Below are 25,954 nucleotides of genomic sequence, written 5' to 3' on the forward strand. Positions count from 1 at the left end.
TTGAAAGCTACTTTAGAGCAATACTTGAGTGTCGCAAAAGAGAAGGAAAAATCTCGTGACATGACGATCTTCACAAAAAAATACTAATAACCTTATCGCATGCGAAAAATATTGGCATTAAAGGCCAATAAGGAAATTGAAAAAAAAATATATATAATATATAGGTCTATCTATATTTCATATTTTAAATTCTATGTTTCGTAATTTTAATTTCTATGATGTATTTTTTAAGTGTGTTGTAATTTCCATTGTAGTTAATGTAACGTAAATTTTTGTAAAAATTAGTCTGTTTAAATTGATTATTTTTTATATAAATGAATTTTAGATAAAAAATTAGCATGACAAAAGTGGAAAACTGTGCCTTCTAAGTGACAAACTTTTGAAGAGGTGTGACAAAACCTACGTGAGGCGTATGTGACATTATTTTTAGACATCAATCTCTCTAGCCTTATCAATATATCTTCCCACTTCCTATATATCAATATTTTAAAAGCCGGTTTTTTAATTGAACCGGTATGGTGACCGGTTCCCGGCTCAACCGGTTTAACTGATTCGACTGCCGGGTCAACCGGTTTCTATAGTTTTCATGTTTTTTTTTCCTATTTTCCTACACATACATACATATATAAACTATGAATTTGATGTCTACAAATTTAAACATTAAAAATACACATAAAAATAAGTTGTAGATGAATCCAAATATATTAAAATAACACATAACCATAAGTTTTAGTGTTTTACATCAATCCATATACGTTAAAAAAAAATTATAATGCCGTAATGAAAAATAGTTTTAAATGAATACAAACACATCAAAAAACTTTATAATATTTACTATATGTTTTTATTTAGAGAAAAACTAAATAGATATGAAAAAATAATCACCAAAGTTTATTATGTAAATTGTTTTTTTAATGTGTGTTTATTCGGTTTAACTGGTTCAACCAGTTTATTTTGACCGGTTCAACCGGTTTTTTCTAAAACCGGCTGGTTTAATCTGATTCAGAAATCAATGTAAAACCAGTGATAGTTGAACCGTTTCCTCCCCGGTTCCTGGTCCAACCGGTTTGACCGGCCGGTTCAAACCGATTTTTAATATATATATATATATATATATATATATATATATATATATATATATATATATATATATATATATATATATATATATATATATATATATATATATATATATATATATATATATATATATATATATATGACAGTTACATTGTACCAACACAATGGTTGGTGACCAATCACTATGGTTGATGATTAATCACTAAAAATTAACGGTTCTAACACTAACTTCTTTTACTAAATGTAATTGCCTTCTTAACATCATTAGTTACTTCTTAAAATTCCTAAACTAACCCTAAGTCTAGATTACATTTCAACTATCACAACCTGGCCAGTAGCGTACTTTCCCATAGTTTCATAGTCCGACTAAGTACTTAATACCATTATAATTTTTGTAGTTTCGACATCACCTTTCTATAATTCAGATTGCTATGACTTGAGTAAACTGATAAGAAGATTGAATGAGGGTCTTGGATATTTTAAGTGATACAGCACCAAGATCAAATTTAGATTAAAAAAATGCTTTATACAACTAAACTCAAAATACGAACGAACAGATAACACATTCTGAATGTGTGTACTTCATGAACCCATAACACAAATAACAGTACCCGATAATATTGAAGTCTCATCAAGGAAAGAGAGAAAGTTAACATGGATCAGGATAATATAACTAAAAAGAGTCCCCAGGTTGCAGCCGAAATTTCATCTCAATGTGTAGCTAAACCAAGCTTAACAGGCTTGCACCCATACTAGCAACCAACTGGGCATTCTGTCGAGACATTTCCAATTGAAACTGAAGCCTCTGGAGCTGCATTTGGGTATCAAGAATACTGTCTGCAACACATTCTTCACAATCCACACAACCTAAATGCGTACCATAATCACATGATTCACAGTAGTAAGTCCAACGATCCTTTTGGACATCCACATGACAAACATCACACGAGAATGTGTACTCTTCACCTTTCACTGGACATGAGTAATACAGTTTAAGTATGTGTTCATGATCGCTCCTTGTCACTGTTTCAGGTAAGCTTACACACTGGATGTGTAGATCAAATTTACAAACAGAACAGTGATAGGTAAAACCTGTACCATCACTAAAACATGCATTGCAAGTAAATTCACCATTTTCATTGTTGTAAGGTGCTAATGGGAGGAGAGTTAGAGGGTGTTCCGGGTGTGACTTGTGTTGGATCTGTTGTTTCAGTTGGAAGCATGATTCATGAAGATGAAAGTTGCAATTTGGTTCAGCACATGAATAGCCCTTTCCATCTAGAGTTTCTTCACATCCTGAACATTCGATCTCCTTATCTTCATCTTGTAAGTTGATCATACATAAACTGTGAGGGTGACTGAAATGCATGATTCCTTTATGGTTCGATTGGTTTTGACCAGATTGAACATGATTTTCAGGTTGATAATTAGGAGAAGCACCGGGAACAGAAACGGAAGCAGCAATGTTTTGAGCCATGTTAAATTTTTGGTCACTAGTTATGGGATTTAGGTTATTGGTAGGAATGGAAACAGAAGAGACATCTACGGGAGGATACTGGGGACTAGTTACTGGATTTTGAGAACTAGTGGGAATGGAAACAGAAGGAGGCTTTGAAGAATCTCCTGTGTTATTAACATGATTTGCAGGACTAGCGGGAATAGAAACAGAAGGTCTAGGTTGAGCAATCAAAGGATATTGAGTACCTGTGATAGAATCCTGAGAACTAGTGGGAATGGAAACAGAAGGTCCGGTTTGAGACATGGAAGGATATTGGGCACTGGCAACAGGATCTTGAGAACTAACGGGAATGGAAAGAGAAGGTCTGGTTTGAGCCATGGAAGGATATTGGGCACTGATTACAGGATCCTGAGAACTAGTGGGAATGGAAACAGAAGGTTCGGTTTGAGCCATGGAAGGATATTGAGCACTCATAATAGGATCAGCAGCGATAGAAACAGAAGGCCCAGCTTCAGCCATGGAAGGATACTGGGAACTAGTAATCGGATACTGAGAAGTAGTGGGAATGGAAACTGAATGCCCATTTTGACCCGTGGAATGATATTGCTCGTTAATAATGGGATTAGGAATAGAAACATAATGCGGATTGGGATCTATGTAATGATTCTGAGAAGCTGTGAGTGGATGTTGATGAAGATTATCGGGAACAGAAACATAGGAGACATTATTGTGAGCTGTGGTTGGTGGAACTAGTTCTTGGTGATGAGGATCGTAATAATTTGTAGGGTAGTGATGAGCTTTCTGGAAACTGGTAGCTCTTGAAATGGAATAAGCGCATTGAACATGAAGGTCAAACTCACAATGAGCACAGGAATAAGATAACCCAGTTCCGATGATTTCACAGGAATTGCAGTAGAAGGAATTAGAAGGGTAAGTAGGGTAAGGAACCAAGGTGAGAGGATGAGGAGGGTGTGATGGGTGTTTCAAAGATCGTGTCGCCCTGTAGCATTGCTCGTGTAGGAAGAAGTTGCATTGCCAGCAAATGTACACAGTGCCGTCGCCGGAAGAGTTGCAACCGGAGCAGGAGACATCGACACCTTCAGGCAGTTGGTGCATGATCAGGTTGTGCGAGTGGCTGAAATGCTTGTACCCCTGCTCCATCTTTTTCTTTTTTCTTTCTCCCTGCACGTCCTTGTGGGTGCCATGGAGAAGAAACTATATAAAGATAGTTTAATAGAAGTTGTGGTGCAAGTGGCCATGGAATTAGTCAGATTATGCCAGCTTTTTCCTAGTAGATCGATATTCTTCTTGTCTAGAAGTTGACTATATATAACCTTATGATTTTTTTATTATAATTTTTTTTGGTGAGCGACGACCGATATTATGAAAGTAAACTCATCAAACGAGACCGGGTAAGTCTGGTTTCCGAATGATAATGTTACGGTATCAATTTTCAGTCAACGTGGATTAGATTAGTAATTCTTGCTTCACCATCCTATTCATTTACAGTGTTATAAAAGTTAAATATAAACATATAAAAATATGTAACATTAAATAGCATTTTATAATACCCCTTATTTTATTTATTTATTTATTTATTTTTGATTTTTTTAATTTCTATTTTTCCAATTTTTCTATTTATATTTATTTATGTCACAATGCTTATAAAAAACATATAAACTAATAACATATGTAATTTAATTAAATTCTAAATTAAAAATAACGTTTAAAAACTAAAAATGATATAAAAAAAACAATGAACAAAAAATACTATACTTCTAAATTAAAAAAACATAAAAATCGTAGCCCAACCATTTCTTCTTGATTTGCTCCATCTTTCAGAGCAATTGCGTTTGTCGTAGTTCCATATTTTCCTGGCTAGTGCCAAGAACTGCCAAATCCTTTGTCATGCGATCTTGCTTGGTTTCCTGACGAAGGAACTCCAAATGCTCTCATTGCAATTCATATCTTTTATTTGTGATTACGGTGTGGGCGCCGAATTTTGTTTTCATTTTTGCGTGCTCTCGAAGCCTACTTTCACTTTCATCTGCATGTTGTTGAACGCGCTTTGCTTTGTCACGCCCTATCGTTCGTCGTTGCAGAGAGATTTCTTAGATGTCGTTGAGGTCATCCGAGAGCTCATCGGTTTCGACGTTGATGTCGATGTTCGTGCGTGCGTCGAAAATGTCAACCGAACCCGAACCACGAGACCTCTTTGATTGTTGTTCCGATGATGTTGTAGTTTAAATCCATTTTGGGTCTTGCCTCACAATCTCCCAAATTTTTTCGTGCTAAAAAACGTGACCCATTTGCACGTGATATTCCATCCTCACGGCTCTAAAAACATTGAAACCATTGACACCACTTTGCTTGTGCGAAGAAAGTTTGTTGTAGATGGAATTGAACTTTGTGCACTTTCGGCTTATTTGAGTCAACTTGCTACTAAGCATATCGTGATTGTGGTATGTGTTGTCCTTCTTCAAAATGATGCGAAAATTTTCGATCACAACTTCCCAAAAAGCAACTCTCCTTATATCGTTTCCTAAAGTTGGGGTTTCCGATGTCCCGTACCATGACACCGCCAACGCATTCTCTTCCTCCAGTGCCCACCATGTTTGAGGTTCTTTCGTTTGCTCCACCTCGACTGCGACCTCTTTCCCTTTCTTTTTTGTTATCCCTTTTTTGCCCGTTGGTTTTCAACTACCCCCCGCTTGCGTCTCACCAACCATTTCTTACGTAGGTGGTGGTTGTGTGGTTGTTTGTAGCATGGAAGCATCGGTGTTGAAAACGTATTGTGGAAGGTTTGTATCTTGTTGCATTTAAGGAGATGTAGGGAATTGTAGTGAGGGTGAGGCGGGATTGAAAAGGTTGCCGAAAAATGGTAGTTGTGGTGAGCTTTGTGTAACATCCGGAATTTCAGGTATTATATTTATTCATTTTATTTTGAGTTTTGTGGAAGAACTCGGCGAGTTGGTGCGAAGACTCGCCGAGTAGAGACGCGATTTCTCACCCGGATTAATGATCGGACTCGACGAGTCACATTGGTGGACTCGGCGAGTCTGCCCTGTTTAATGAAACCCTAATTTCTCGGGTTTGGGGCCTATTTAAAGGGCCTTATGGCCGTCATTTGTGCTCACCAGTCCCCAGAGTGAAACCCTAGAGAGCTTGAGCGTTTAGAGTGAGATAAGGAGCCATTGTTGACCTTGGAGGTGTTATCTAGCAAGGGAAAGGAAGCTATAGCCAAGGGGAAACAAGAGGATCAACTTCCTGAAGATCTGAGGTCCAGAACATCACGTTTGAGGTACTATTTTCGAACCATTTTCTGTTATGGTGATGTTCATGTTGATTTAGGGCTTATTGAGCCCTTTTGTGGCTAGATCTAGTGCTTCCTTGGTCCCTTAAGCGAGTTAGGTTCTGGATCTGGACCCTTGGAGGTCCAGAGTGTCCATTTGTCCAAGCTTTTTATGAATCCATGGAGGTTTTGGATTGGGGTCTTTGTGCTTGAGGTCAAAACACCATTTATGAGTCATTAGGTGTGTTATGAGCGCCAAGACATGAACTTTACGTGATGAATAAGCTTGGAAGGACTGGATCTATGAGTTACTGAATCAGATCTGACCTCAGAAGGTCGTTTGGGGTTGTGCATGGAATGCACTCGCCGAGTCAATTTCCAGACTCGACGAGTTGGTGCGGGTTGTTTAGTGATTTCGAACCAGGGTTTGAGTAACCGAGTCGAGTGAGTGACTCGGTGAGTCGGAAGGGACTCAGAGGAATCGGGTCCCCGTAGAGACTCGGCGAGTCCATGCCAGACTCGGCGAGTTGAGTTGACCGTTGACCATTGACCAGAGTTGACCAGTGTTGACTTGATAGGGTTAGTCAACCTTAGTTGAGAAAGTGTTAATTAGAGATGTATTGTGTTATAGGAGGACTATAGCTCGGGAGATCGAGCACTAGTGATTTCAGGGATTTGTGAGTTATCGAGATACGCGAGGTGAGTCTTCTCACTATACTTTACCTTGAGTAGGTAACTAGAGTTATGTGATACAGTGCTTGTATGCTATTTATGTGTTATGTGTTGCACTGCATTATTCTATGTGATTTATGCTGTGCATGTTTACAGAGTTAGAACCTGAGGGTTCATAGAGTTTGGGTGCACGAACCCACAGAGTTATAGCCTCGAGTGGCTAATATGTGCTATGTGTGGTATTTTGGGGAACTCACTAAGCTTTGTGCTTACAGTGTTTGGTGTTATTTGTTTCAGGTACTAGTGATGATCGCGGGAAGGCGCCGATCTGATCAGTACACACACGGGATTTTTATGCTATGAGATCTTGAGATTTTTATATGTTATGGATTTGAGTTTCAAACACTGATGTTTTTATGAATACTAAATGAATTATGCTTTTATAAAATGCGAAAAATTGTTTTGAAATTTACGGTGTTACAAGTTGGTATCAGAGCCTTGGTTTGAGGGATTCGAGTACACATTCGGGTGTATTTGAACTCAAACTGAGGATTTGAGAAATATTTTCAAAAAGAGTAAAAGATTTTTTTTGAAAACGCAGAGCAGAGTCATGTGTACGATCAGTTCGCGCCCGAACGGTGATTTCCCAAGATACCCTTATATTATGTGTTATGATATTGATATGATGTATTCTCATGCTAGAGTAGGCTAGGTACTGCTATTAAGACTAGAGTGGCCTGATTTGTGATGCCTTAGCCTAGGGAGAGGTGACCTGCTATGAGATGCTTGAGAGTGAGTAGGTAGCAGCGAGGAGCTTATGAGAGATCTGTTAGAGAGTGGATTATGCATAACAGAGTACTTGGAACTGGGGATCCGAAGAGGAGGACTTGGGGTGTATTCAGATACGGTGTGCACAGTAGTATTGGGCCCGTACTACTGAAAGCACCGAGGTGGTGTACAACCCAAGTAAGAATCTTTGGAATGCCAAGGATCAAGGAGGGATGAGTTGTCGAGTGTGAGTATGCTCGAATGGATTCTAATTTATCGTATGTTGTATTTCAGAGGTAGATCATGGTGAGGACACGTCTTATGCCAGAGAGCAGTGGGGCCAGTGATGAGGAGATCCGCCGGATCATCCATGAGGAGGTGGCTGCGGCCATCAGGGCAGAGATACCAGAGATGTTTGGGTCTATTAAGACCACGTTGATTGAGACTTTCGACGAGCGTTATGCTGCTCTTTCTGAGGCTGTTGTTGCAGCGGCCACCGCAGCTATTGCTGCCGCGAGGCCGCAGGGTGGTGATGCGTTGCTGTTCCGAGAGTTCAGCAACACAAAACCACCGGAGTTTGACGGGACCCAGGACCCAGTGGCGGCTATGAGATGGATTTCAGACATAGAGGGGTGTTTCTTTACTTACTCATCTCCTGAGCATTTGAGAGTCTGGTTCGCACTGAACCAGCTTCACTTGGGAGCGAAGGACTGGTGGAAGTTTGTGACGGCGCACTTTACACCTGCTGAGCTTGCGGCAGTGACCTGGGAGAGGTTCACTGCCATGTTCCAAGATGAGTACGTTCCCCAGGTGGAGAGGGAGCGTTTGGCCCAGGAGTTTCTGACTCTCAAGCAGGATACTGAGTCTGTTATGGTGATTACCAGGATGTTCCACGAGAGGGTGATGTTCTGCTCTGAGCACGTGTCCACCGAGTAGGCACGTATGAGCCAATATTTGAGTATCTTGAGGAGAGACATTCGGGAGTTCATGGTGAACTCCTCGTACCGGACATTTGCCGAGCTTCAGGCAAATGCCCGGAAGAGGGAGATTGAGCTAGAGACTCAGGCTAGGGAGGAGGCGGAGTCTCAGGGGAGGGATCGGCGACCGGCACAGTCCCAGCCGGCAGCCAAGCGGGCCAAGCCCGCTGATCCCAAATCAGGGAGCCAAAAGGGCCGCACTTGTGGAAAGTGCGGCAAGGGTCATGATGGAGTTTGTAGAGCTGGATCTTGCTACAAGTGTGGCAAGGAGGGGCATATGGCCAAGGACTGCCCCAAGGGGTTTGCAGTGTGTTTTCACTGCAACCAGACCGGACACCGGAAGGCAGAGTGTCCGCAGTTGCGGGGATCAGCTCAGGGAGCACCTCAGGGATCTTCCCCTGCCGCCATCAGAGCTACCGAGAGTCGGCCAGTGAAGGCCGAGACGCCGAGGGAACGAGGGAGAGCCTTTCAGTTGACCGCTGAGGAGGTCCGCGTAGCGCCCGATGTCGTGGCTGGTATGTATTCTTTCGTGTATTTATTTTGATGTTGAGATATTATGCTTATATTATGTTATGCGTAGGTACTTTTCTTGTGAATTTTGTACCTGCCTTGGTGTTATTTGACTTGGGTGCGAGTCGGTCTTTTGTATCTTTGGCCTTTAGTCAGCATATCAGTATTAGTCGTGAGGCGTTGAGTCGGCCTTTGAGAGTTTCCATAGCTGACGAGAGGGTGATATATGCCACGGAGGTGATCCGTGGGTGCGTATTCGAGATTTTCGGTGTTGAGTTCCCGATTGATTTGGTTCCTATTGCGATGGGTAATGTCTGTGTCATTGTGGGCATGGACTGGTTGAGCAGATTCGGTGCGGTTATCGACTGCGAGCGGCAGCTGGTGACCATACGAGACCCTAGTGGGGGAGTTCTTACGATGTACGGCGAGGGTACACGTTCTGGGTCAGCGTTTTGTTCGGCCGCTAGGATGAGGCAGTGTCTACAGCAGGGATGTAAGGGCTTTGTGGCGTATGTGATGGATACGCGGGTTGATTCAGAGAGACCGAGGTCAGTTGAGGAGGTTCTGATAGTGCGTGAGTTCCCATATGTATTTCAAGAGGAGTTTCCGTGTGTGCCTCCCGTGAGGCAAGTGGAGTTTAGTATCGATTTGGTTCCGGGGGCCGCGCCTATTGCCAAGGTGCCTTATCGCCTTGCACCTCCAGAGATGCAAGAGTTATCCTCGCAGCTTCAGGAGCTGCTGGGAAAGGGATTTATTCGGCCGAGCAGCTCGCCGTGGGGAGCGCCTATCCTTTTTGTCAAGAAGAAGGATGGTTCACACCGGATGTGTATTGATTATCAGGAGTTGAACAAGCTGACGGTCAAGAACCGTTACCCGTTGCCGAGGATCGACGATTTGTACGATCAGTTGCAGGGAGCATCTTGGTTCTCCAAGATTGATTTGAGGTCTGGATATCATCAGGTGAGGGTGCGAGATGAGGACATCCAGAAGACAGCGTTCAGGACGCGTTATGGGCATTACGAGTTTGTGGTGATGCCTTTCGGGTCACCAATGCCCCGACAGTGTTCATGGATCTCATGAACCGAGTGTGCAGGACGATGTTGGATCGGTCGGTGATTGTATTCATCGACGACATTTTGGTATATTCGAGATCTAGAGAGCAGAATGAGGAGCATTTGAGGGAGATCCTCGGAGTTCTGAGATCGGGGAGACTTTATGCCAAATTCTCCAAGTGTGATTTCTGGTTGCGAGAGGTCCAGTTCCTAGGGCATCATGTTAACCAGAAATGGATATTGGTCGACCCGGCCAAAGTTGAGGCAGTGATGAGTTGGGAGGTGCTGAGGTCACCCTCCGAGATCAAGAGTTTCTTAGGGTTGGCATGTTATTATCGGAGATTTATCAGGGATTTCTCTAAGATCGCAGTGCCACTCACCAAGTTAACCCGGAAGGGTGTCGCTTTTTCATGGGGCCCCGAGCAACAGGCCTCCTTTGAGACGCTTCGCCAAAGGTTATGCGAAGCCCCGGTGTTAGCCCTCCCGGAGGGGATGGAGGACTTTGTGGTATACTGTGATGCGTCGAACTTGGGGTTGGGAGCGGTGCTGATACAGAGAGGGAATGTGATAGCATACACATCGAGGCAGCTGAAGCCTCATGAGACGAGGTATCCCACCCATGATCTAGAGTTGGGGGCAGTGGTGTTCGCCCTCAAAATTTGGCGTCACTATCTATATGGGGTTCGGTGTACGATATACACGGACCATAAGAGCCTGAAGTATTTGATGGATCAGCCTAACCTAAATATGCGGCAGAGGAGGTGGTTGGATGTGGTCAAGGATTATGATTGTGAGATCCTGTACCATCCGGGCAAGGCTAATGTGGTAGCCGACTCCCTGAGTCGCAGGGCAGAGAGCGCCCCATTGCGAGATGTATGTTTGCGGTTGACCGTGATGGCTCCGGTGTTGGACGCCATTCGTGGAGCACAGGCTGAGGCCGTGAGATTGGAGAACCAAAAGAGAGAGCGAGTTGTTGGATTGGTATCGGAGTTCGTTACCGATGGTCGGGGGCTTATAACATTTCAAGGGTGTATATGGGTACCGTTTGTGGGAGGGACGCGTACCATTTTGATGGAAGAGGCTCATCGGTCGAAATTCTCGATCCATCCTGGGGCCACTAAGATGTATTTAGACCTGAGGAGAGAGTATTGGTGGCCCTGTATGAAGAGGGATGTTGCATGGTTTGTGGAGAGGTGCTTAACCTGCCGTAGGGTTAAGGCCGAGCACCATAGACTGCATGGTAAGTTGCAGCCGTTGGAGGTTCCCGAATGGAAGTGGGAATAGATTACTATGGATTTATCACCAAATTGCCAAGGACTGCTAGGGGAGTCAATGCAATTTGGGTGATTGTGGACAGGTTGACAACGAGCGCCCACTTCATTGCTATCAGTGAGAGTTCTTCCACAGAGAAATTAGCAGAGATGTACGTGAGGGAAGTGGTATCTCGGCATGGAGTGCCGATCTCGATTGTTTCAGATCGGGATGTGCGTTTTACTTCCAGATTATGGAAGAAGTTTCACGAGGAGTTGGGTACTAGGCTGCATTTTAGTACCGCATATCACCCCCAGACTGACGGACAGAGTGAGCGGATGATTCAAACGCTTGAGGACATGCTCCGGGCATGTGTGTTGGACTTCGGGGGGAGTTGGGACACGTATTTACCCTTGGCAGAGTTTTCCTACAACAACAGCCATCATTCGAGCATTGGTATGCCGCCCTTTGAGCTGTTGTATGGGAGGAGGTGTCGGACCCCCATTTGCTGGGGAGAGGTCGGGCAGCGTGTTATGGGTAGCACAGAGATTGTGCTTCAGACGACAGAGCAAATACAACGGGTCAGGCAGAGATTGTTTACCGCTCAGAGCCGCCAGAAGAGTTATGCAGATAGACATCGATCCGAGCTCGAGTTCCAGGTCGGTGATTATGTTCTCCTGAAGGTATCTCCTTGGAAAGGAGTAATCCGATTCAGGAAGAGGGGTAAGCTAGGGCCCCGGTACATTGGGCTGTTCAGAGTGATCGCGAGGGTGGGCAAGGTAGCGTATCGCTTGGAGCTACCTGCGGAATTGGAGCGGATTCATAATACCTTCCATGTGCCTCAGTTGAGGAAGTGTATAGCCGACGAGTCGGCGGTAGTGCCGTTAGAGGACATTCAGGTGGATGCGATCCTGAACTACGCAGAGAGACCAGTTGCGATTGTGGATCGAAAGATCAAGGTTCTGGGGAACAAGGAGGTGCCTCTGGTACAGGTTCAGTGGCAACATCGGAAGGGATCCGAGTTGACCTGGGAGCCAGAGCGTGAGATGCGGGAGCAGCATCCGGAGCTATTTCAGGAATGAGACTTCGAAGGCAAAGTCAGATTCAAGTGGGGGAGAATTGTAACATCCGAAATTTCAGGTATTATATTTATTCATTTTATTTTGAGTTTTGTGGAAGAACTCGGCGATTTGGTGCGAAGACTCGCCGAGTAGAGACGCGATTTCTCACCCGGATTAATGACTGGACTCGACGAGTCACATTGGTGGACTCGGCGAGTCTGCGCTGTTTAATGAAACCCTAATTTCTCGGGTTTGGGGCCTATTTAAAGGGCCTTATGGCCATCATTTGTGCTCACCAGTCCCCAGAGTGAAACCCTAGTGAGATTGAGCGTTTGGAGTGAGATAATGAGCCATTGTTGACCTTGGAGGTGTTATCTAGCAAGGGAAAGGAAGCTATAGCCAAGGGGAAACAAGAGGATCAACTTCCTGAAGATCTGAGGTCCAGAACATCACGTTTGAGGTACTATTTTCGAACCATTTTCTGTTATGGTGATGTTCATGTTGATTTAGGGCTTATTGAGCCCTTTTGTGGCTAGATCTAGTGCTTCCTTGGTCCCTTAAGCGAGTTAGGTTCTGGATCTGGACCCTTGGAGGTCCAGAGTGTCCATTTGTCCAAGCTTTTTATGAATCCATGGAGGTTTTGGATTGGGGTCTTTGTGCTTGAGGTCAAAACACCATTTATGAGTCATTAGGTGTGTTATGAGCGCCAAGACATGAACTTTACGTGATGAATAAGCTTGGAAGGACTGGATCTATGAGTTACTGAATCAGATCTGACCTCAGAAGGTCGTTTGGGGTTGTGCATGGAATGCACTCGCCGAGTCAATTTCCAGACTCGACGAGTTGGTGCGGGTTGTTCAGTGATTTCGAACCAGGGTTTGAGTAACCGAGTCGGGTGAGTGACTCGGTGAGTCGGAAGGGACTCAGAGGAATCGGGTCCCCGTAGAGACTCGGCGAGTCCATGCCAGACTCGGCGAGTTGAGTTGACCGTTGACCATTGACCAGAGTTGACCAGTGTTGACTTGATAGGGTTAGTCAACCTTAGTTGAGAAAGTGTTAATTAGAGATGTATTGTGTTATAGGAGGACTATAGCTCGGGAGATCGAGCACTAGTGATTTCAGGGATTTGCGAGTTATCGAAATACGCGAGGTGAGTCTTCTCACTATACTTTACCTTGAGTAGGTAACTAGAGTTATGTGATACAGTGCTTGTATGCTATTTATGTGTTATGTGTTGCACTGCATTATTCTATGTGATTTATGCTGTGCATGTTTACAGAGTTAGAACCTGAGGGTTCATAGAGTTTGGGTGCACGGACCCACAGAGTTATAGCCTCGAGTGGCTAATATGTGCTATGTGTGGTATTTTGGGGAACTCACTAAGCTTTGTGCTTACAATGTTTGGTGTTATTTGTTTCAGGTACTAGTGATGATCGCGGGAAGGCGCTGATCTGATCAGTACACACACGAGATTTTTATGCTATGAGATCTTGGGATTTTTATATGTTATGGATTTGAGTTTCAAACACTGATGTTTTTATGAATACTAAATGAATTATGCTTTTATAAAATGCGAAAAATTGTTTTGAAATTTACGGTGTTACACTTTGCTAGTTGAAGAGGTTCACGTAGCCCTCATATTGCACAAAATCGAATAGCGCGTATGTGTTTGTGTTTGGAGTAGGAGTGTTCGGGTTTTGATCCATTGTTGGTTAAATGTGACTTTTGTTGAGTTGTGTGTAAAAAATGAAATGGATAAGATGAGAAAAATAAAGGTATTGTGTAGGTAAAAAATAAAGTGAATATGTGTATTTATATGTGACTAGAATTATATATATATATATATATATATATATATATATATATATATATATATATATATATATATATATATATATATATATATATATATATATATATATATATATATATATATAGGGAAAAGTGAATATACATTCCAACCTCACCTACGCTTAAGTACTAAACCTCATAAAAATATATTGTTTAATTATCTAAAGATTAAGATTAGTAGATTCACGATTAACACTTGAAGGTGCAGATTCAAGATCGACATAATTATTGTTAATCATTATTAAACATATTCTTTTAGAATAAATATAATTTATGTCTATAGTTGTATTCTTTTGGAATATATGTAATTACTGATTCTAATAATCGTTATAAGATCAGAATAAAATGATGTTTTTCAGGATAACCATAAACACATTTTGTTAGAATGTCTGAATTAATAGAACTATAATAAAAAATCAGATTTTTAAAATTAAGAGAATTAATTATTCCAAAAAATCTATAATTTTCCTTTTTTAAAATTATGTTAATTGACTAAAATAGCCTTACATTAAATTTAGATGATATTTTTCAATTATCTTTAATTCAATAATATTTATTAATCACTTTCTTAAAATAACTAAAATGATTGGTCCACAATCAATACATCCACACAATAAATAGTTAGAACACAATAACCTAGACCTATATATATATATATATATATATATATATATATATATATATATATATATATATATATATATATATATATATATATATATAGGGCTAGGTTAAAGTGTTTTTTACATTTATTGTGTGCTAGAATGCACCAATAGGAATTTAGTAAAATTATATTATTATTTAATTAAATAATGATAAATATTAAATGGTTTCCATACTTGTATGTATATTAAATGATATCCATAATTATAATTTTCTCTTTATGGAAATTAATTAAATTCGTCATTAATGTCAGCAATAACATTCTTTCAGAATGAATTCGTATCTAGGTTTTTATGTCAGCAGTAACATTATTTCAGGACTCACTCACTTAAAATACAATGAAGTTGTATGGAATATGAAGAATGAGGGTGTATTATAGTAGAATATACTCTCGTTCTCCTAGAATACACTATTCTGAAAGAATATTATTATTGACATTAATGACGAGTTAAATTAAATTCCATAAAAATGATTTATAAATATGAATATCATTTAATATACATTTAATGTTTAGTCAATTCTTATTGGTGCATTCTAGCACACAATAGATGAAAGAAACATTTGAACCTACCTACCTATATATATATATATATATATATATATATATACACACACACACACACACTAGTGGTGTACCCACTTTCTTTGTTTATTTTGAACATCGAGTTATTTTCAAGATTGAGGGGAATCTTAAACTATAAGTGTGCTTTCTCTTATTAGCCACATCACTCAACGTAGTTGTTGACTAATAAAGAAAACGTCTTTCCAGTTCCACCAGGACCATCTGTGAAGAACACACTTGGAATGTTTTCATCCATGTGCCTCATTATTTCATCATATGAAAATTTATGGTTAGGATTGAGATATTCTTTTGCATGTAAGTCTTTGTTTTACATAAGTATCGAGTATTCTTCTAGCACCTCATGACAACCTCTTACTTGTAAATTAATGTCTTCATTCATACCTGGAAGATCGTATTCACTAAGTTTATTTCCCAAAGACTATAGGAAGACTCTGATGTCAACAAGGAGCATATTCTGGACTCGTTCAAAACACACATAATGTTTCCTATAATCTTCAAAAAGAGAATCATAATGGTCACCCCATAACTTACGAACATCCCCCAGTTGACTAATAAAGCAAACGTCTTTCCAGTTCCACCAGGACCATCTGTGAAGAACACACTTGGAATGTTTTCATCCACATGCCTCATTATTTCATCATATGAAAATTTCTGGTTAGGATTAAGCGATTCTCTTGCATGTAAGTCTTTGTTTTACATAAGTATCGAGTATTCTTCTTGCAGCTCATGACAATCTCTTGCTTGTAAATTAATGTCTTCATTCACATTTGGAAGATCGTATTCGCTAAGTTTCTATCCCAAAGATTGTAGGAAGACTCTGATGTCGACAAGGACCATATTATGGACTCGTTCAGAACACACATATTGTTTCCTATAATCTTCAGAAAGAGAATCATAGTGGTCACACCATAACTTACGAACATCCCCCAGTTCACAAAACATCAATATCGTAACAAATAGCCTTCTAAGTGCACTAGGGAATTGAAATAAGGACGCCTTTGCAAGACATTATATAAGTTGGAGATATTGTGTAAACAATGTTGAAGTGGATGTTTGGTTTGATTAATTGTTTGAAGGGGTTGTGTGTACTTAATTAAAGTTGAGGGAACACGACTCGTTTAACTGATAGTTAAAGAAAGCAAAGATCCTAGAATGGTACGGGTTTCCAGATATGGTTCAGTATTACATCAAATTTGAACAAGTGTCTTGACATGTTCTATATAATGCTTGCAGATACTCATTTGGGTTATTCAGAAGAAGTAAAACTATAATAATCCCGCAACTTAATTTAAGATGAAAACTATAATAATAATATCATACATTAAAAGACATTTTTTGAAATACATTAAAGAAATATACTTTTTTTTTTTAAAACAATACCAAGAAAACTAAGTTAAAAACTATAATATAAAACATTTACAACTATAACAAGACCCAAAAGGGCAATGTCCACTATTATGTACCCACCAAATCACGTTGAACTATGAGGTTCCACCATCTCGATATGTTTTTACATTTGTCATTATTTTGCCTATAAAGATTAAAGAGTCAAGAATGAATATTATTTGGATTTCATCATAAGTATTATTAAATTTCTATATAATACAAAGAAACTTTATTATTTCTTTGTGGTGTTTCTATGTATAAGATGAACTTCTATGAGAAATTATATGTTGATGTTTTTCCTTATTTTTTATTTGAATTAGAGTGACATATATAAGAGGCAGTGGTAAATAAGATGAGTTATTTACGACCGCCTCCTATATCCTCCAATATTATCGAAATGTTCTTTCATGTCATGTTTTTGTTCCTTGTAGGCTCTACTACATCTGACTTCAATTCTACCCCTAACACCTTTCGATAGATTTTTGTCTAGAAAACTATCAAGATTAAACTAACTATGTAAAAAAGAAATTTGATTAGTATAAGAAATAATTAAAAAATGTAAAATTATATAAAGAAAAAACGATTGTATACTTTATTCAAGAGTAGGATATATAGGGTTTTTATATTTATCAGGAACGCGATTCCAACTTGGATAATTAAACAGTACCACTGAAATAGGATATATAGGGTCTTTATATCTATTAGGAACACGATTCCACAATCCATATTCCCTGTGTCATTGAACTCATCATATAAATTTAGATTTCTTCCTGTGTTACTCGTATTCTTTGATTTCACTACATTGACACATGAAATTAAAAAATTAACAAATTAAAAATATATTAAATAATGAAAAGATTCAAGTAACTTACAAAATTCGCATGTCAAAAAGATCGTATGTGGACCCTAGTAAGGAGGTTTGTTCCCGCATCTCCTCCACGTTCTCGAGCTACATGTGTTGCCATTTTGTTTACCAAATATTATAAGAAATTAGAATATATAATAAACACACTTTAACAAAATATTATAAGGACTCATAATATATAATAAACACACTTTATAACATGCATCCATTAATGATACAATATCTACAAAAAAAAAAACACTAGAAATTGTTATTATTATCATTGTCATTATTATCGTTATTTATTTTTGTAACATTCTAAAACACCATACCAATATATTGTCCTTTTTGGGACACTCGATACGATGACTTCATAAGGGTCACCTATCCTAATACTATGCTAGTCTGAGGATGCTTAAGTGTAGAGTTCTTATGGGATTTGATGCTGTAACATCCATAAAAATTCATAAAATTTAAACTTTTTAAAACAACCCATTTTTGTAAAGAAGTGTTTACAAAACAATTGTTCCAAAAACATTGCTTAAAAATCAGAATCGCTTTCAACATAGTTTTCAAAACTTTTTCATCATCAGAGTATCCCAGAAATCATTAATACAAAAACACGAGGATGTGTATGGTCACGCCTTCACCCTGATAAGGTCCACTGAGGTAGCTGAAACCATAAACCAAAACTGTAAGCACAAAGCTTAGTGAGCTCCCCCAAATACCAACACCCAAACACATAACATATACATATAACAACATGCTTAAATCCTCATGCTTGGACCAATCAGCCTCGGGATGGAATACCAGGCATGTCTACGATGGGCCCAGTCATCCTCAGGATGGAATACCCTCGTATCATAAGAAGTTTGGTCCAATCAACCATCGGGTTGGAATACCAAACATGTCGGGTCCATTCAACCATCAGGTTGGAATACCCCAGGCCCAATCAACCCTCGGGGTGGAATGTAAATACACAACGGGTCCTGTCATCCTCGGGATGAAATACCCTCAAGCCCTCAGTACGAGTCTGGCATACCGCCCGATCCTCAGCTCGTATCTGGAATGCTCATGGGTTTGTTGGCTACAGCATGGAGCAGTACAACCTCAACCCAACACAACTTGCTGACATATAACAGATAAACATATAAACAGTCTGCAGGTAGACAGACAGATCTACATATCACTACTCATAGCATTATCCTATAAACCAGGATACCGATCTAACAGATCACTACTGAACAATAACATACTATCACATAACAGGATATCTAATCCAATGGTCTGACCTTGGTGCCTTCGACTCAAAAGTACAATGAGGAAAACTCACCTCGAATGCAGAAGCTCCCCGAAAGAAATCCCTAGCTGCACCCCTGCCGGCTTCCTAAGCTATCAATACCAACAATAGACCCAATTAGCAATTGGGTTCCGTGCTATAGTCCATAATCCTTACTTGGGGTAAAATGACCATTTTACCCCTGACCCAACATGGACCAAAAATGAGGCCCAAAACCAAAAGATCCACAAAGGCCCACTAATGGCCCAATTTTCCAAATTGGGCCCAACCCCATATGGGCCTTATTCTAAGCCCATAATTTTCCTTATTACAATTTAGATTTCCTCAAGTACCCCTTTGGACAAAATTGTTCAAAGACATAAATCGAAAGTCAAAGTCAATGGTCAAACTTGACCCAACTCGCCGAGTTGTCCTTCAACTCGTCGAGTTTTCTCCATCAATTGCACAGATCGGGAAAAACCAAGTCAACTCGCCTAGTTGACCAACAAACTCGTCGAGTTCCTCTATCAATCTGAAAATGTCGGGGAAAACTGAGCCAACTCATCGAGTTTATCCATAAACTCGCCGAGTTCACCAGAAACCCACATCTTAATACATTAAGCACTTAATCCGTAAGGACATGACTCCAAAACATAATTCTGACTTCCTTGAGCTAGAAAACCACGTAAAGCTGCCAACTTCACATTCACCCATGTCTAAATGAAGTTCTTAGGCATAGAATGGACTTAATAATTGACTTAATGCATGCATGACACCAAAATCCTCATAATTTGTACCTTTAAGCTCAAGGGTACCAAAACCAACTCATATCTGAAAGAACAACACCTTAAATGACTTTACTCCTTTATCATCCCCAAAAAGAGGCCAAAACACAACCAAACCCAAAATAAGGAGATCTAATCATCTACAACTCAAGGTATGAACTTGATACCTTAAAGTAACTGCAAGAAATAGAGTGATTCTGGATCCAAGACTTCCTTCTCCAAGCTAGAAACTTCAAGATCTTAATTCCTTCGCAATGCACAAAATGAACACCAAACTTCCTTCCAAGGTTCAAAAACTTGACAATGGAGGCTACATCTCGTTTTAGGGTTTTGATAACAATGGAGGCTGATAAGGAGGCCAGAAAAAGGACTTAAGACCTTTAAATAGGGTGCATAACCCTAAAAATTAGGGTTTCCTTCCTAGATGTCAACACGTCGAGTTGACCTAGAAATAGGGTTATCTCAAAAATTTCTCTTTAAGATATCAGATGTTACAGACACCCTTACGACTTTAAAATACTTATTGATAAGAAAGGTCTCCACACCCTATATAACGAGTGCTTAGTTCTCCTTTATAGCTAGTCAATATGGGATCAGAGGCACTACTCTATCCCCCTTATAAGGGGTCGACATCCATGTCGAAAGTCGAACACCCATGTGTCCTGGATTTGATACTATTTGAAACATCCTTAGCAACATATACCAATATATTATCTGCTTTGGGCACCCGACATAAAGACTTCCCAAGATCACTTATTCTAGTATTACTATCGTCCGGGCACACTTAACTACAAAGTTCTTATGGGATCTTTTTCCCGTGCGATAATAAAATGTGTCCTCGTAGGAAGATCTTTACACCCATTATAAGGAGTACTAAATTCTGCTTCTCGGTCAATGTGGGATCAAAGTAACTACTATTTATCTGAAACAGTTTGCTCATCACCTTATCGGGGTCTTAAATTTCTAGGGCCGGCCCAGGTGACGTGATGTTCCAGGTCGAAGAGCCATATCAGCACCGCTAAATGTGGGGCATGTATAACACACAATCATATGATTTTGAATGATGTGCATGTGTTATGAGCCCCATTTAAAGTTATGAAGCAATTCATAACCACATACCTTTTGTATGCTAACGTGGATAAACCTTTCTCTAACTATATTCATAAATATGTGCAACGATTCATATTTTTCATGAACATTGCAATGAGTTGCTTTAAGCGCCCCTCCTCGTTCTATTTTAATAAGTGATGTCATACGCTATAAAAATATAAGCCCTTACACTTTAGAAATATATCTTCATTATTCATAAACTTTTTAAATGTTTATAAATAGGTACTATCATTTTATATATATATATATATATATATATATATATATATATATATATATATATATATATATATATATATATATATATATATATATATATATATATATATATATATATATATATATATATATATATATATATATATATATATATATATATATATATATATATATATACACCCGAGTCCTATACAAATGAGGTAAGGGGGAAGTATGATGGTCCACAAACCCAACCGTAAGGTTGGAAAATTGCTTCCGTATAGGACCTCCAACAAAATAAAATTTATCAAGTACATATACAAATAAGAATATAAAGATAATAAAGTTTTGTAGTCATACCTAATGTAAATACAATAGTTGAAACAAATACCCTAATCAAACAGATAATAGATAGTAAGAAAGAGTAGATACGATGCAACTGCAAGACAATCACAAACAAAGAGGATGTATCTAGACCCTAGACTAAGTCAATACTACTATGTTACCATAATTCTAAGCCTCTTTACTCTCCTATTGAAGACATGTCATTGGTAAGTGTTAACTCTTTGAAGTCATGTCCTCCGTAAATGCTAACTTTTTCAAGTTTAACCTAGCAATATATTCCCATTTCCTTTTCGGCGGACATTTCCTGGTTGTACCATATACTACTCCTAATAGTAGGAATCGGTTGTCTCCTATATACGTGACCAAACCACCGTAATCTTCATTCCCTAATTTTTTAATGATCGATGTTAATCATAAAACAATTAAAAAAAACAAATTATCAACTAAAAATGTATAATGATATATATGAATTTCACATCTATAAAATTAAAAACATAAAACTTATGTTAAAAAAGTGTTTGTCAAATTATATTTAATAAAGGTATATATATATATATATATATATATATATATATATATATATATATATATATATATATATATATATATATATATATATATATATATATATATATATATATATATATATATATATATATATATATATATATATATATTACTCAATTTTTGTTTTGTGTTTTTAAAGAATTATAATAAAGAATATAATGTGAAAGTAATGCATAATAAGAGTGAAGTAAAATGAAAAATTAGATTATATGGTTGGGTCTCTTCATTTCAACAAACCGTCAACCAAGCGGTCCATGCCAAAATGGTAAAAACCTATTTTCTACCTTACGGTAAAAAATATATGGAGCGGGTCTTGGGACATTGGCGGATGCAATGCAGTATTGCAGTGTATAACTAGAGGGGTACTTGAAATCTATACATAACACATATACAGAAGTTATTTTTTTTTTTAATTAGAGAGTTCTTCATTCACCCACTTGTCAAGCTTTCTATCCAAATCCACCCTACTTTCTTTGCCATAAACAGCAACAGTTTAATGGGTTAGTTTAAAAGGTTAGTTAAATATTATTTTTTCAATTTTTATTATATTAATTAATAAAATGGATCCCTGTTACCCGGTCAGGCTCCGCCATAGTCCTTTACAATTTTCATGGAGCCCTATAATGGATGCTGGTTTAATGCTTTTGTACCTAAAGAGTTTTATTATTGTAGATGTGTAACGATAACAACGAATAAATAACATCCATAGAAACGTAACCCAATTAGGGAAACCCCAAACTCACAAACGGAAACGGATGAAAAAGCCATGAAATGGATAAATAAGCAACAGCCACAATTAGCTGACAACATCACTCAGAATGACCTTAAAGATAATTACTCTCAAATTATGAGATATATGGTAACAATTGAGATGTATAGTACAACCAGTCTCCTCTGGAAATCAGAATTTAGTAACACTCGGCAAGAAGTTCTATATGCTGTCTAAGATATATTTACGTCCAAGAGCAGCTATTCTAGACTCCTCCCTTGCAATCTCGAGCTTTTTCTGGTTTCTTTTGATATGTTCAAGATCAGAAGCAGATAGTACTCCCTCTGGCATATTAGAGGCCACTGAAGAATATTGGATATTAGTAATCGGATTATGAAGCACACTAGTAGGCGCATAAACATTTTGTGGTACGTAAGAATTCTGGCCATGATGTGGAACTACTCCTTGACCATGAGTTTGATTTAGGAGAATCATCATGGGAGTATGGGAATTAGATTGAGCACAATGGATATGAAGGTCAAATTCACAATCGGAACAGGAATAGGATAAACCACTTCCAGTGTGTTTACAGGAATTGCAGTAAAAGGAATTGGAGGGATAAGTTGGGTAAGGCACTAAAGTAAGAGGATGAGAAGGGTGTGATGGATGTTTTAGTGATCGGGTTGCACGAAAGCATTGCTCGTGTAACACAAATTTGCACTGCCAACAAACGTATATAGTCCCCATGACCAGAGAGTTGCAGCCGGAGCATGACATCTTCTCAGCTTCATGTGCTTGGTGGATGACGAGGTTGTGTGCATGGCTGAAATGCTTGTATCCAGTATCCATCTCTTCCTTTTTTTTTTTTGTGTGGGTGTTTGTGTGCAATGGGATAAAATGGATGTGAATAGGACTATGTGTGCAAAGTTGCAAAGCCTCATCAATAACTTAATGCATTAATGAGTAAGGGAACCGTAGTGGGTTTAGTGAGCTAATAAAAAGTCAAAGTCACCTCTTTCCGAATGGCGATACTAAAAGGATTGGGGAATCGAAATGGTTATAGACCTGGTCAATCTTTGAATGTGAGATTGTCAACCCTTCCCATAAGATGCTTTTGTGGAGAATCTAACTCTCAAGTTTAATGAAAAAACATAAAAACGAGCATAATAAGATTCTTTAATCATAATATTTAAAGGTAATAGATATCAGTGTTCATATCTGGTTATGAATTGACTTACAAAATACCGTAGATTTGTTTAAGAGACCCGATGAGGCATTTGTTTAACAGCCTGGTTACTTGTTTGTGGAGCTCTTTGAATTCCTTAGGATTCATCCGGTATGCGGGTTAGTTTGGGATCACGGAGCCTGGTAGGAAATCAATGCAATGTTGGACATCTCACTACTACAAAAACAACCTTTTATGACGCACAATGCGTGTCGTAAAACGCTCAGACGACGCGCAAATGCGTGTCAAGAAAGGCCTTGTCATAACGAGAAATGACACGCTTTTGCACGTCGTCTATAGACGACGCGCATTTATGACACGCAATGCGTATCAGTAAAACCCCTGTCAAGAAAGGCCATGTGATAAACGAAGATGACACACATTTTTTCGTATCGTAAATTTAAAAGTTTTAAAAAATATATTTATATATTTAGTAATTTTTAAATTAAGTTTGCATTTCATGTCTCATAATAGAAACAAAATACCATATACAAAAAATACAATCCATTGCATAATATAAAATAAAATTTCATATACAAAAAATAAAATAAATTGCACAAATTATAATATGTCATACAAATAATCATACAAATGTTAAACAAAAATAATACATTGCTAACATGGGTTACATTCCTATAAAATAACAAATAATCATCCAACTCTGTTGTTTCTTACTGGAATATGTGTGTAATTATCTCCTTCATCGTCTCCATGTCCAAAGTCGGATCTACCTTCTTAATCTGTATGTATAACAAAGACACATAAATATATTGTGAATTTGTGATCTGATCTGAAATATGAATCTTGAATGTTGGTTGTACCTTGTGCTTAATTTCAGTAGCCAAAATAGCATCTTGCCTTAAGAAAACTGCTAGACCACAATTTTTAGAAATGTAATTCTTTAAAAGTAAAAAGTTGAAACTACCGGACCATAAAAGAAATGTATAATTGTTTCAATATATTACTAAATGGGCAGAATAGTCTTTTTGTCTGTTATTATCCTTGTCCCAATCTCTAAAATTCATGTAATATATTAACTACACTAAATGACCATCTTACCCTTACTTTCCAAAAGCTCATCGAAGGTTATATAAGTAGGCATATAAACAAAGCCGACTTTTTTTCATCAAGAAAGATATGACCATCAACAACAGACAGTTAAGTATTAAGTCCCTGTTTGGTTTTTTTACCTGATTTGTACAACATCTCAGTGCAGCACCTCCACCTCTACCTGCAGCCACCTGCATACTAGAAGGTGATGCGGTATTAGCAGGAGCACCAGTTATTTTCTTAGCTTCAGAAAGAACTTGAAACAAAAAGCTTATGTTCCATATTAATACTAAAAGAAAAAAAGGCTTTTATTATTTGAAGGGAAAATGCATACCTCAGCATCTTTAGCTTCAGATGCTTTCTTACAATCCTGCAATGAGGAGTCCCTATATGCCTGGTGAAAGTTCAACATACAGAGTACAAAGATAAATGAATTGCATGGGTTTAATATTCTAATATAATTAATAAAAGAATCAAAAAAGGAATGTTAGTTGCAAATACTTGTGCCAAATATGAGTGGTCAAATGAGGGAAAAGTGAACATCTAACAAGTGGAGTTGGAATTGTAGTAATGCGAAGATATCATTGTAACAAAGAATAATGAGTTTCACCTTTAGTTCATTAGAAATCTCATCCGTATCTGGTTTCTGTTGTTCTTGGTCAACACCATGTTGACTAGAGAAAGAAATTTGTTTTCTCGATCTACTTTCTTCTTTTGTCAATAGACATCCTACCTCATTGCATTACCTCGAGTACAAAATACTCTACAAAATCATGAAAGTCATTTGGCCTGAGCATGAAAAGAAAATTAACCTTTAAGAAAGGGTATTTCAGTCAATGACCAATATCAAGAAAATCTAGTAATAAACTCAGAAAGGGTATTTCAGTCATTTATACAATGAGTATAATACCTCAGATGATGTGCTAGCTAAAGCAAAAATTGCATCAATCCGAACACGCCAAGAGGCCTTAACAAGGCAGAAAAGGTCATAGTTGCACTTTAATAATTTTCTTACGGAAAACAAGCATTGTACGTTAAAAGAGTTTCTTACTTTGAAAATTCTATAACTGGGTAGATTTTTCAATGGACAGGTAGAAGAAATAAACAACTTCATTAGCCAGGTGGCGAAACTGCATCTTAAAATTTTAAAATTACCATCAATTTATAATAATATTTTTTCATGTCAAATCAAAGCAATCACCTCTTTTGTGCTGAGAGTTCTCAAAGGACGAGCTGT

General features: G+C 38.4%; 2 protein-coding genes across 2 annotated transcripts; both read right to left on the minus strand.

The window, feature by feature from the left end:
• Positions 1 to 1,555: 1,555 nt before the first annotated feature.
• Positions 1,556 to 3,753, minus strand: LOC111886817 (uncharacterized). The gene has a single exon (XM_023883060.3). The coding sequence runs from the start codon at positions 3,698 to 3,700 to the stop codon at positions 1,802 to 1,804; it is 1,899 nt and encodes a 632-aa protein (XP_023738828.1). The 5' UTR covers positions 3,701 to 3,753; the 3' UTR covers positions 1,556 to 1,801.
• An 18,643-nt stretch (positions 3,754 to 22,396) lies between these two features.
• LOC122197467 (uncharacterized) lies at positions 22,397 to 23,368 on the minus strand. Its single transcript, XM_042901614.2, has one exon. The coding sequence runs from the start codon at positions 23,289 to 23,291 to the stop codon at positions 22,665 to 22,667; it is 627 nt and encodes a 208-aa protein (XP_042757548.1). The 5' UTR covers positions 23,292 to 23,368; the 3' UTR covers positions 22,397 to 22,664.
• Positions 23,369 to 25,954: the final 2,586 nt, after the last annotated feature.

The sequence above is a fragment of the Lactuca sativa genome, chromosome 4, assembly GCF_002870075.4.
Source record: "Lactuca sativa cultivar Salinas chromosome 4, Lsat_Salinas_v11, whole genome shotgun sequence".
Classification (NCBI taxonomy): Eukaryota; Viridiplantae; Streptophyta; class Magnoliopsida; order Asterales; family Asteraceae; genus Lactuca; species Lactuca sativa.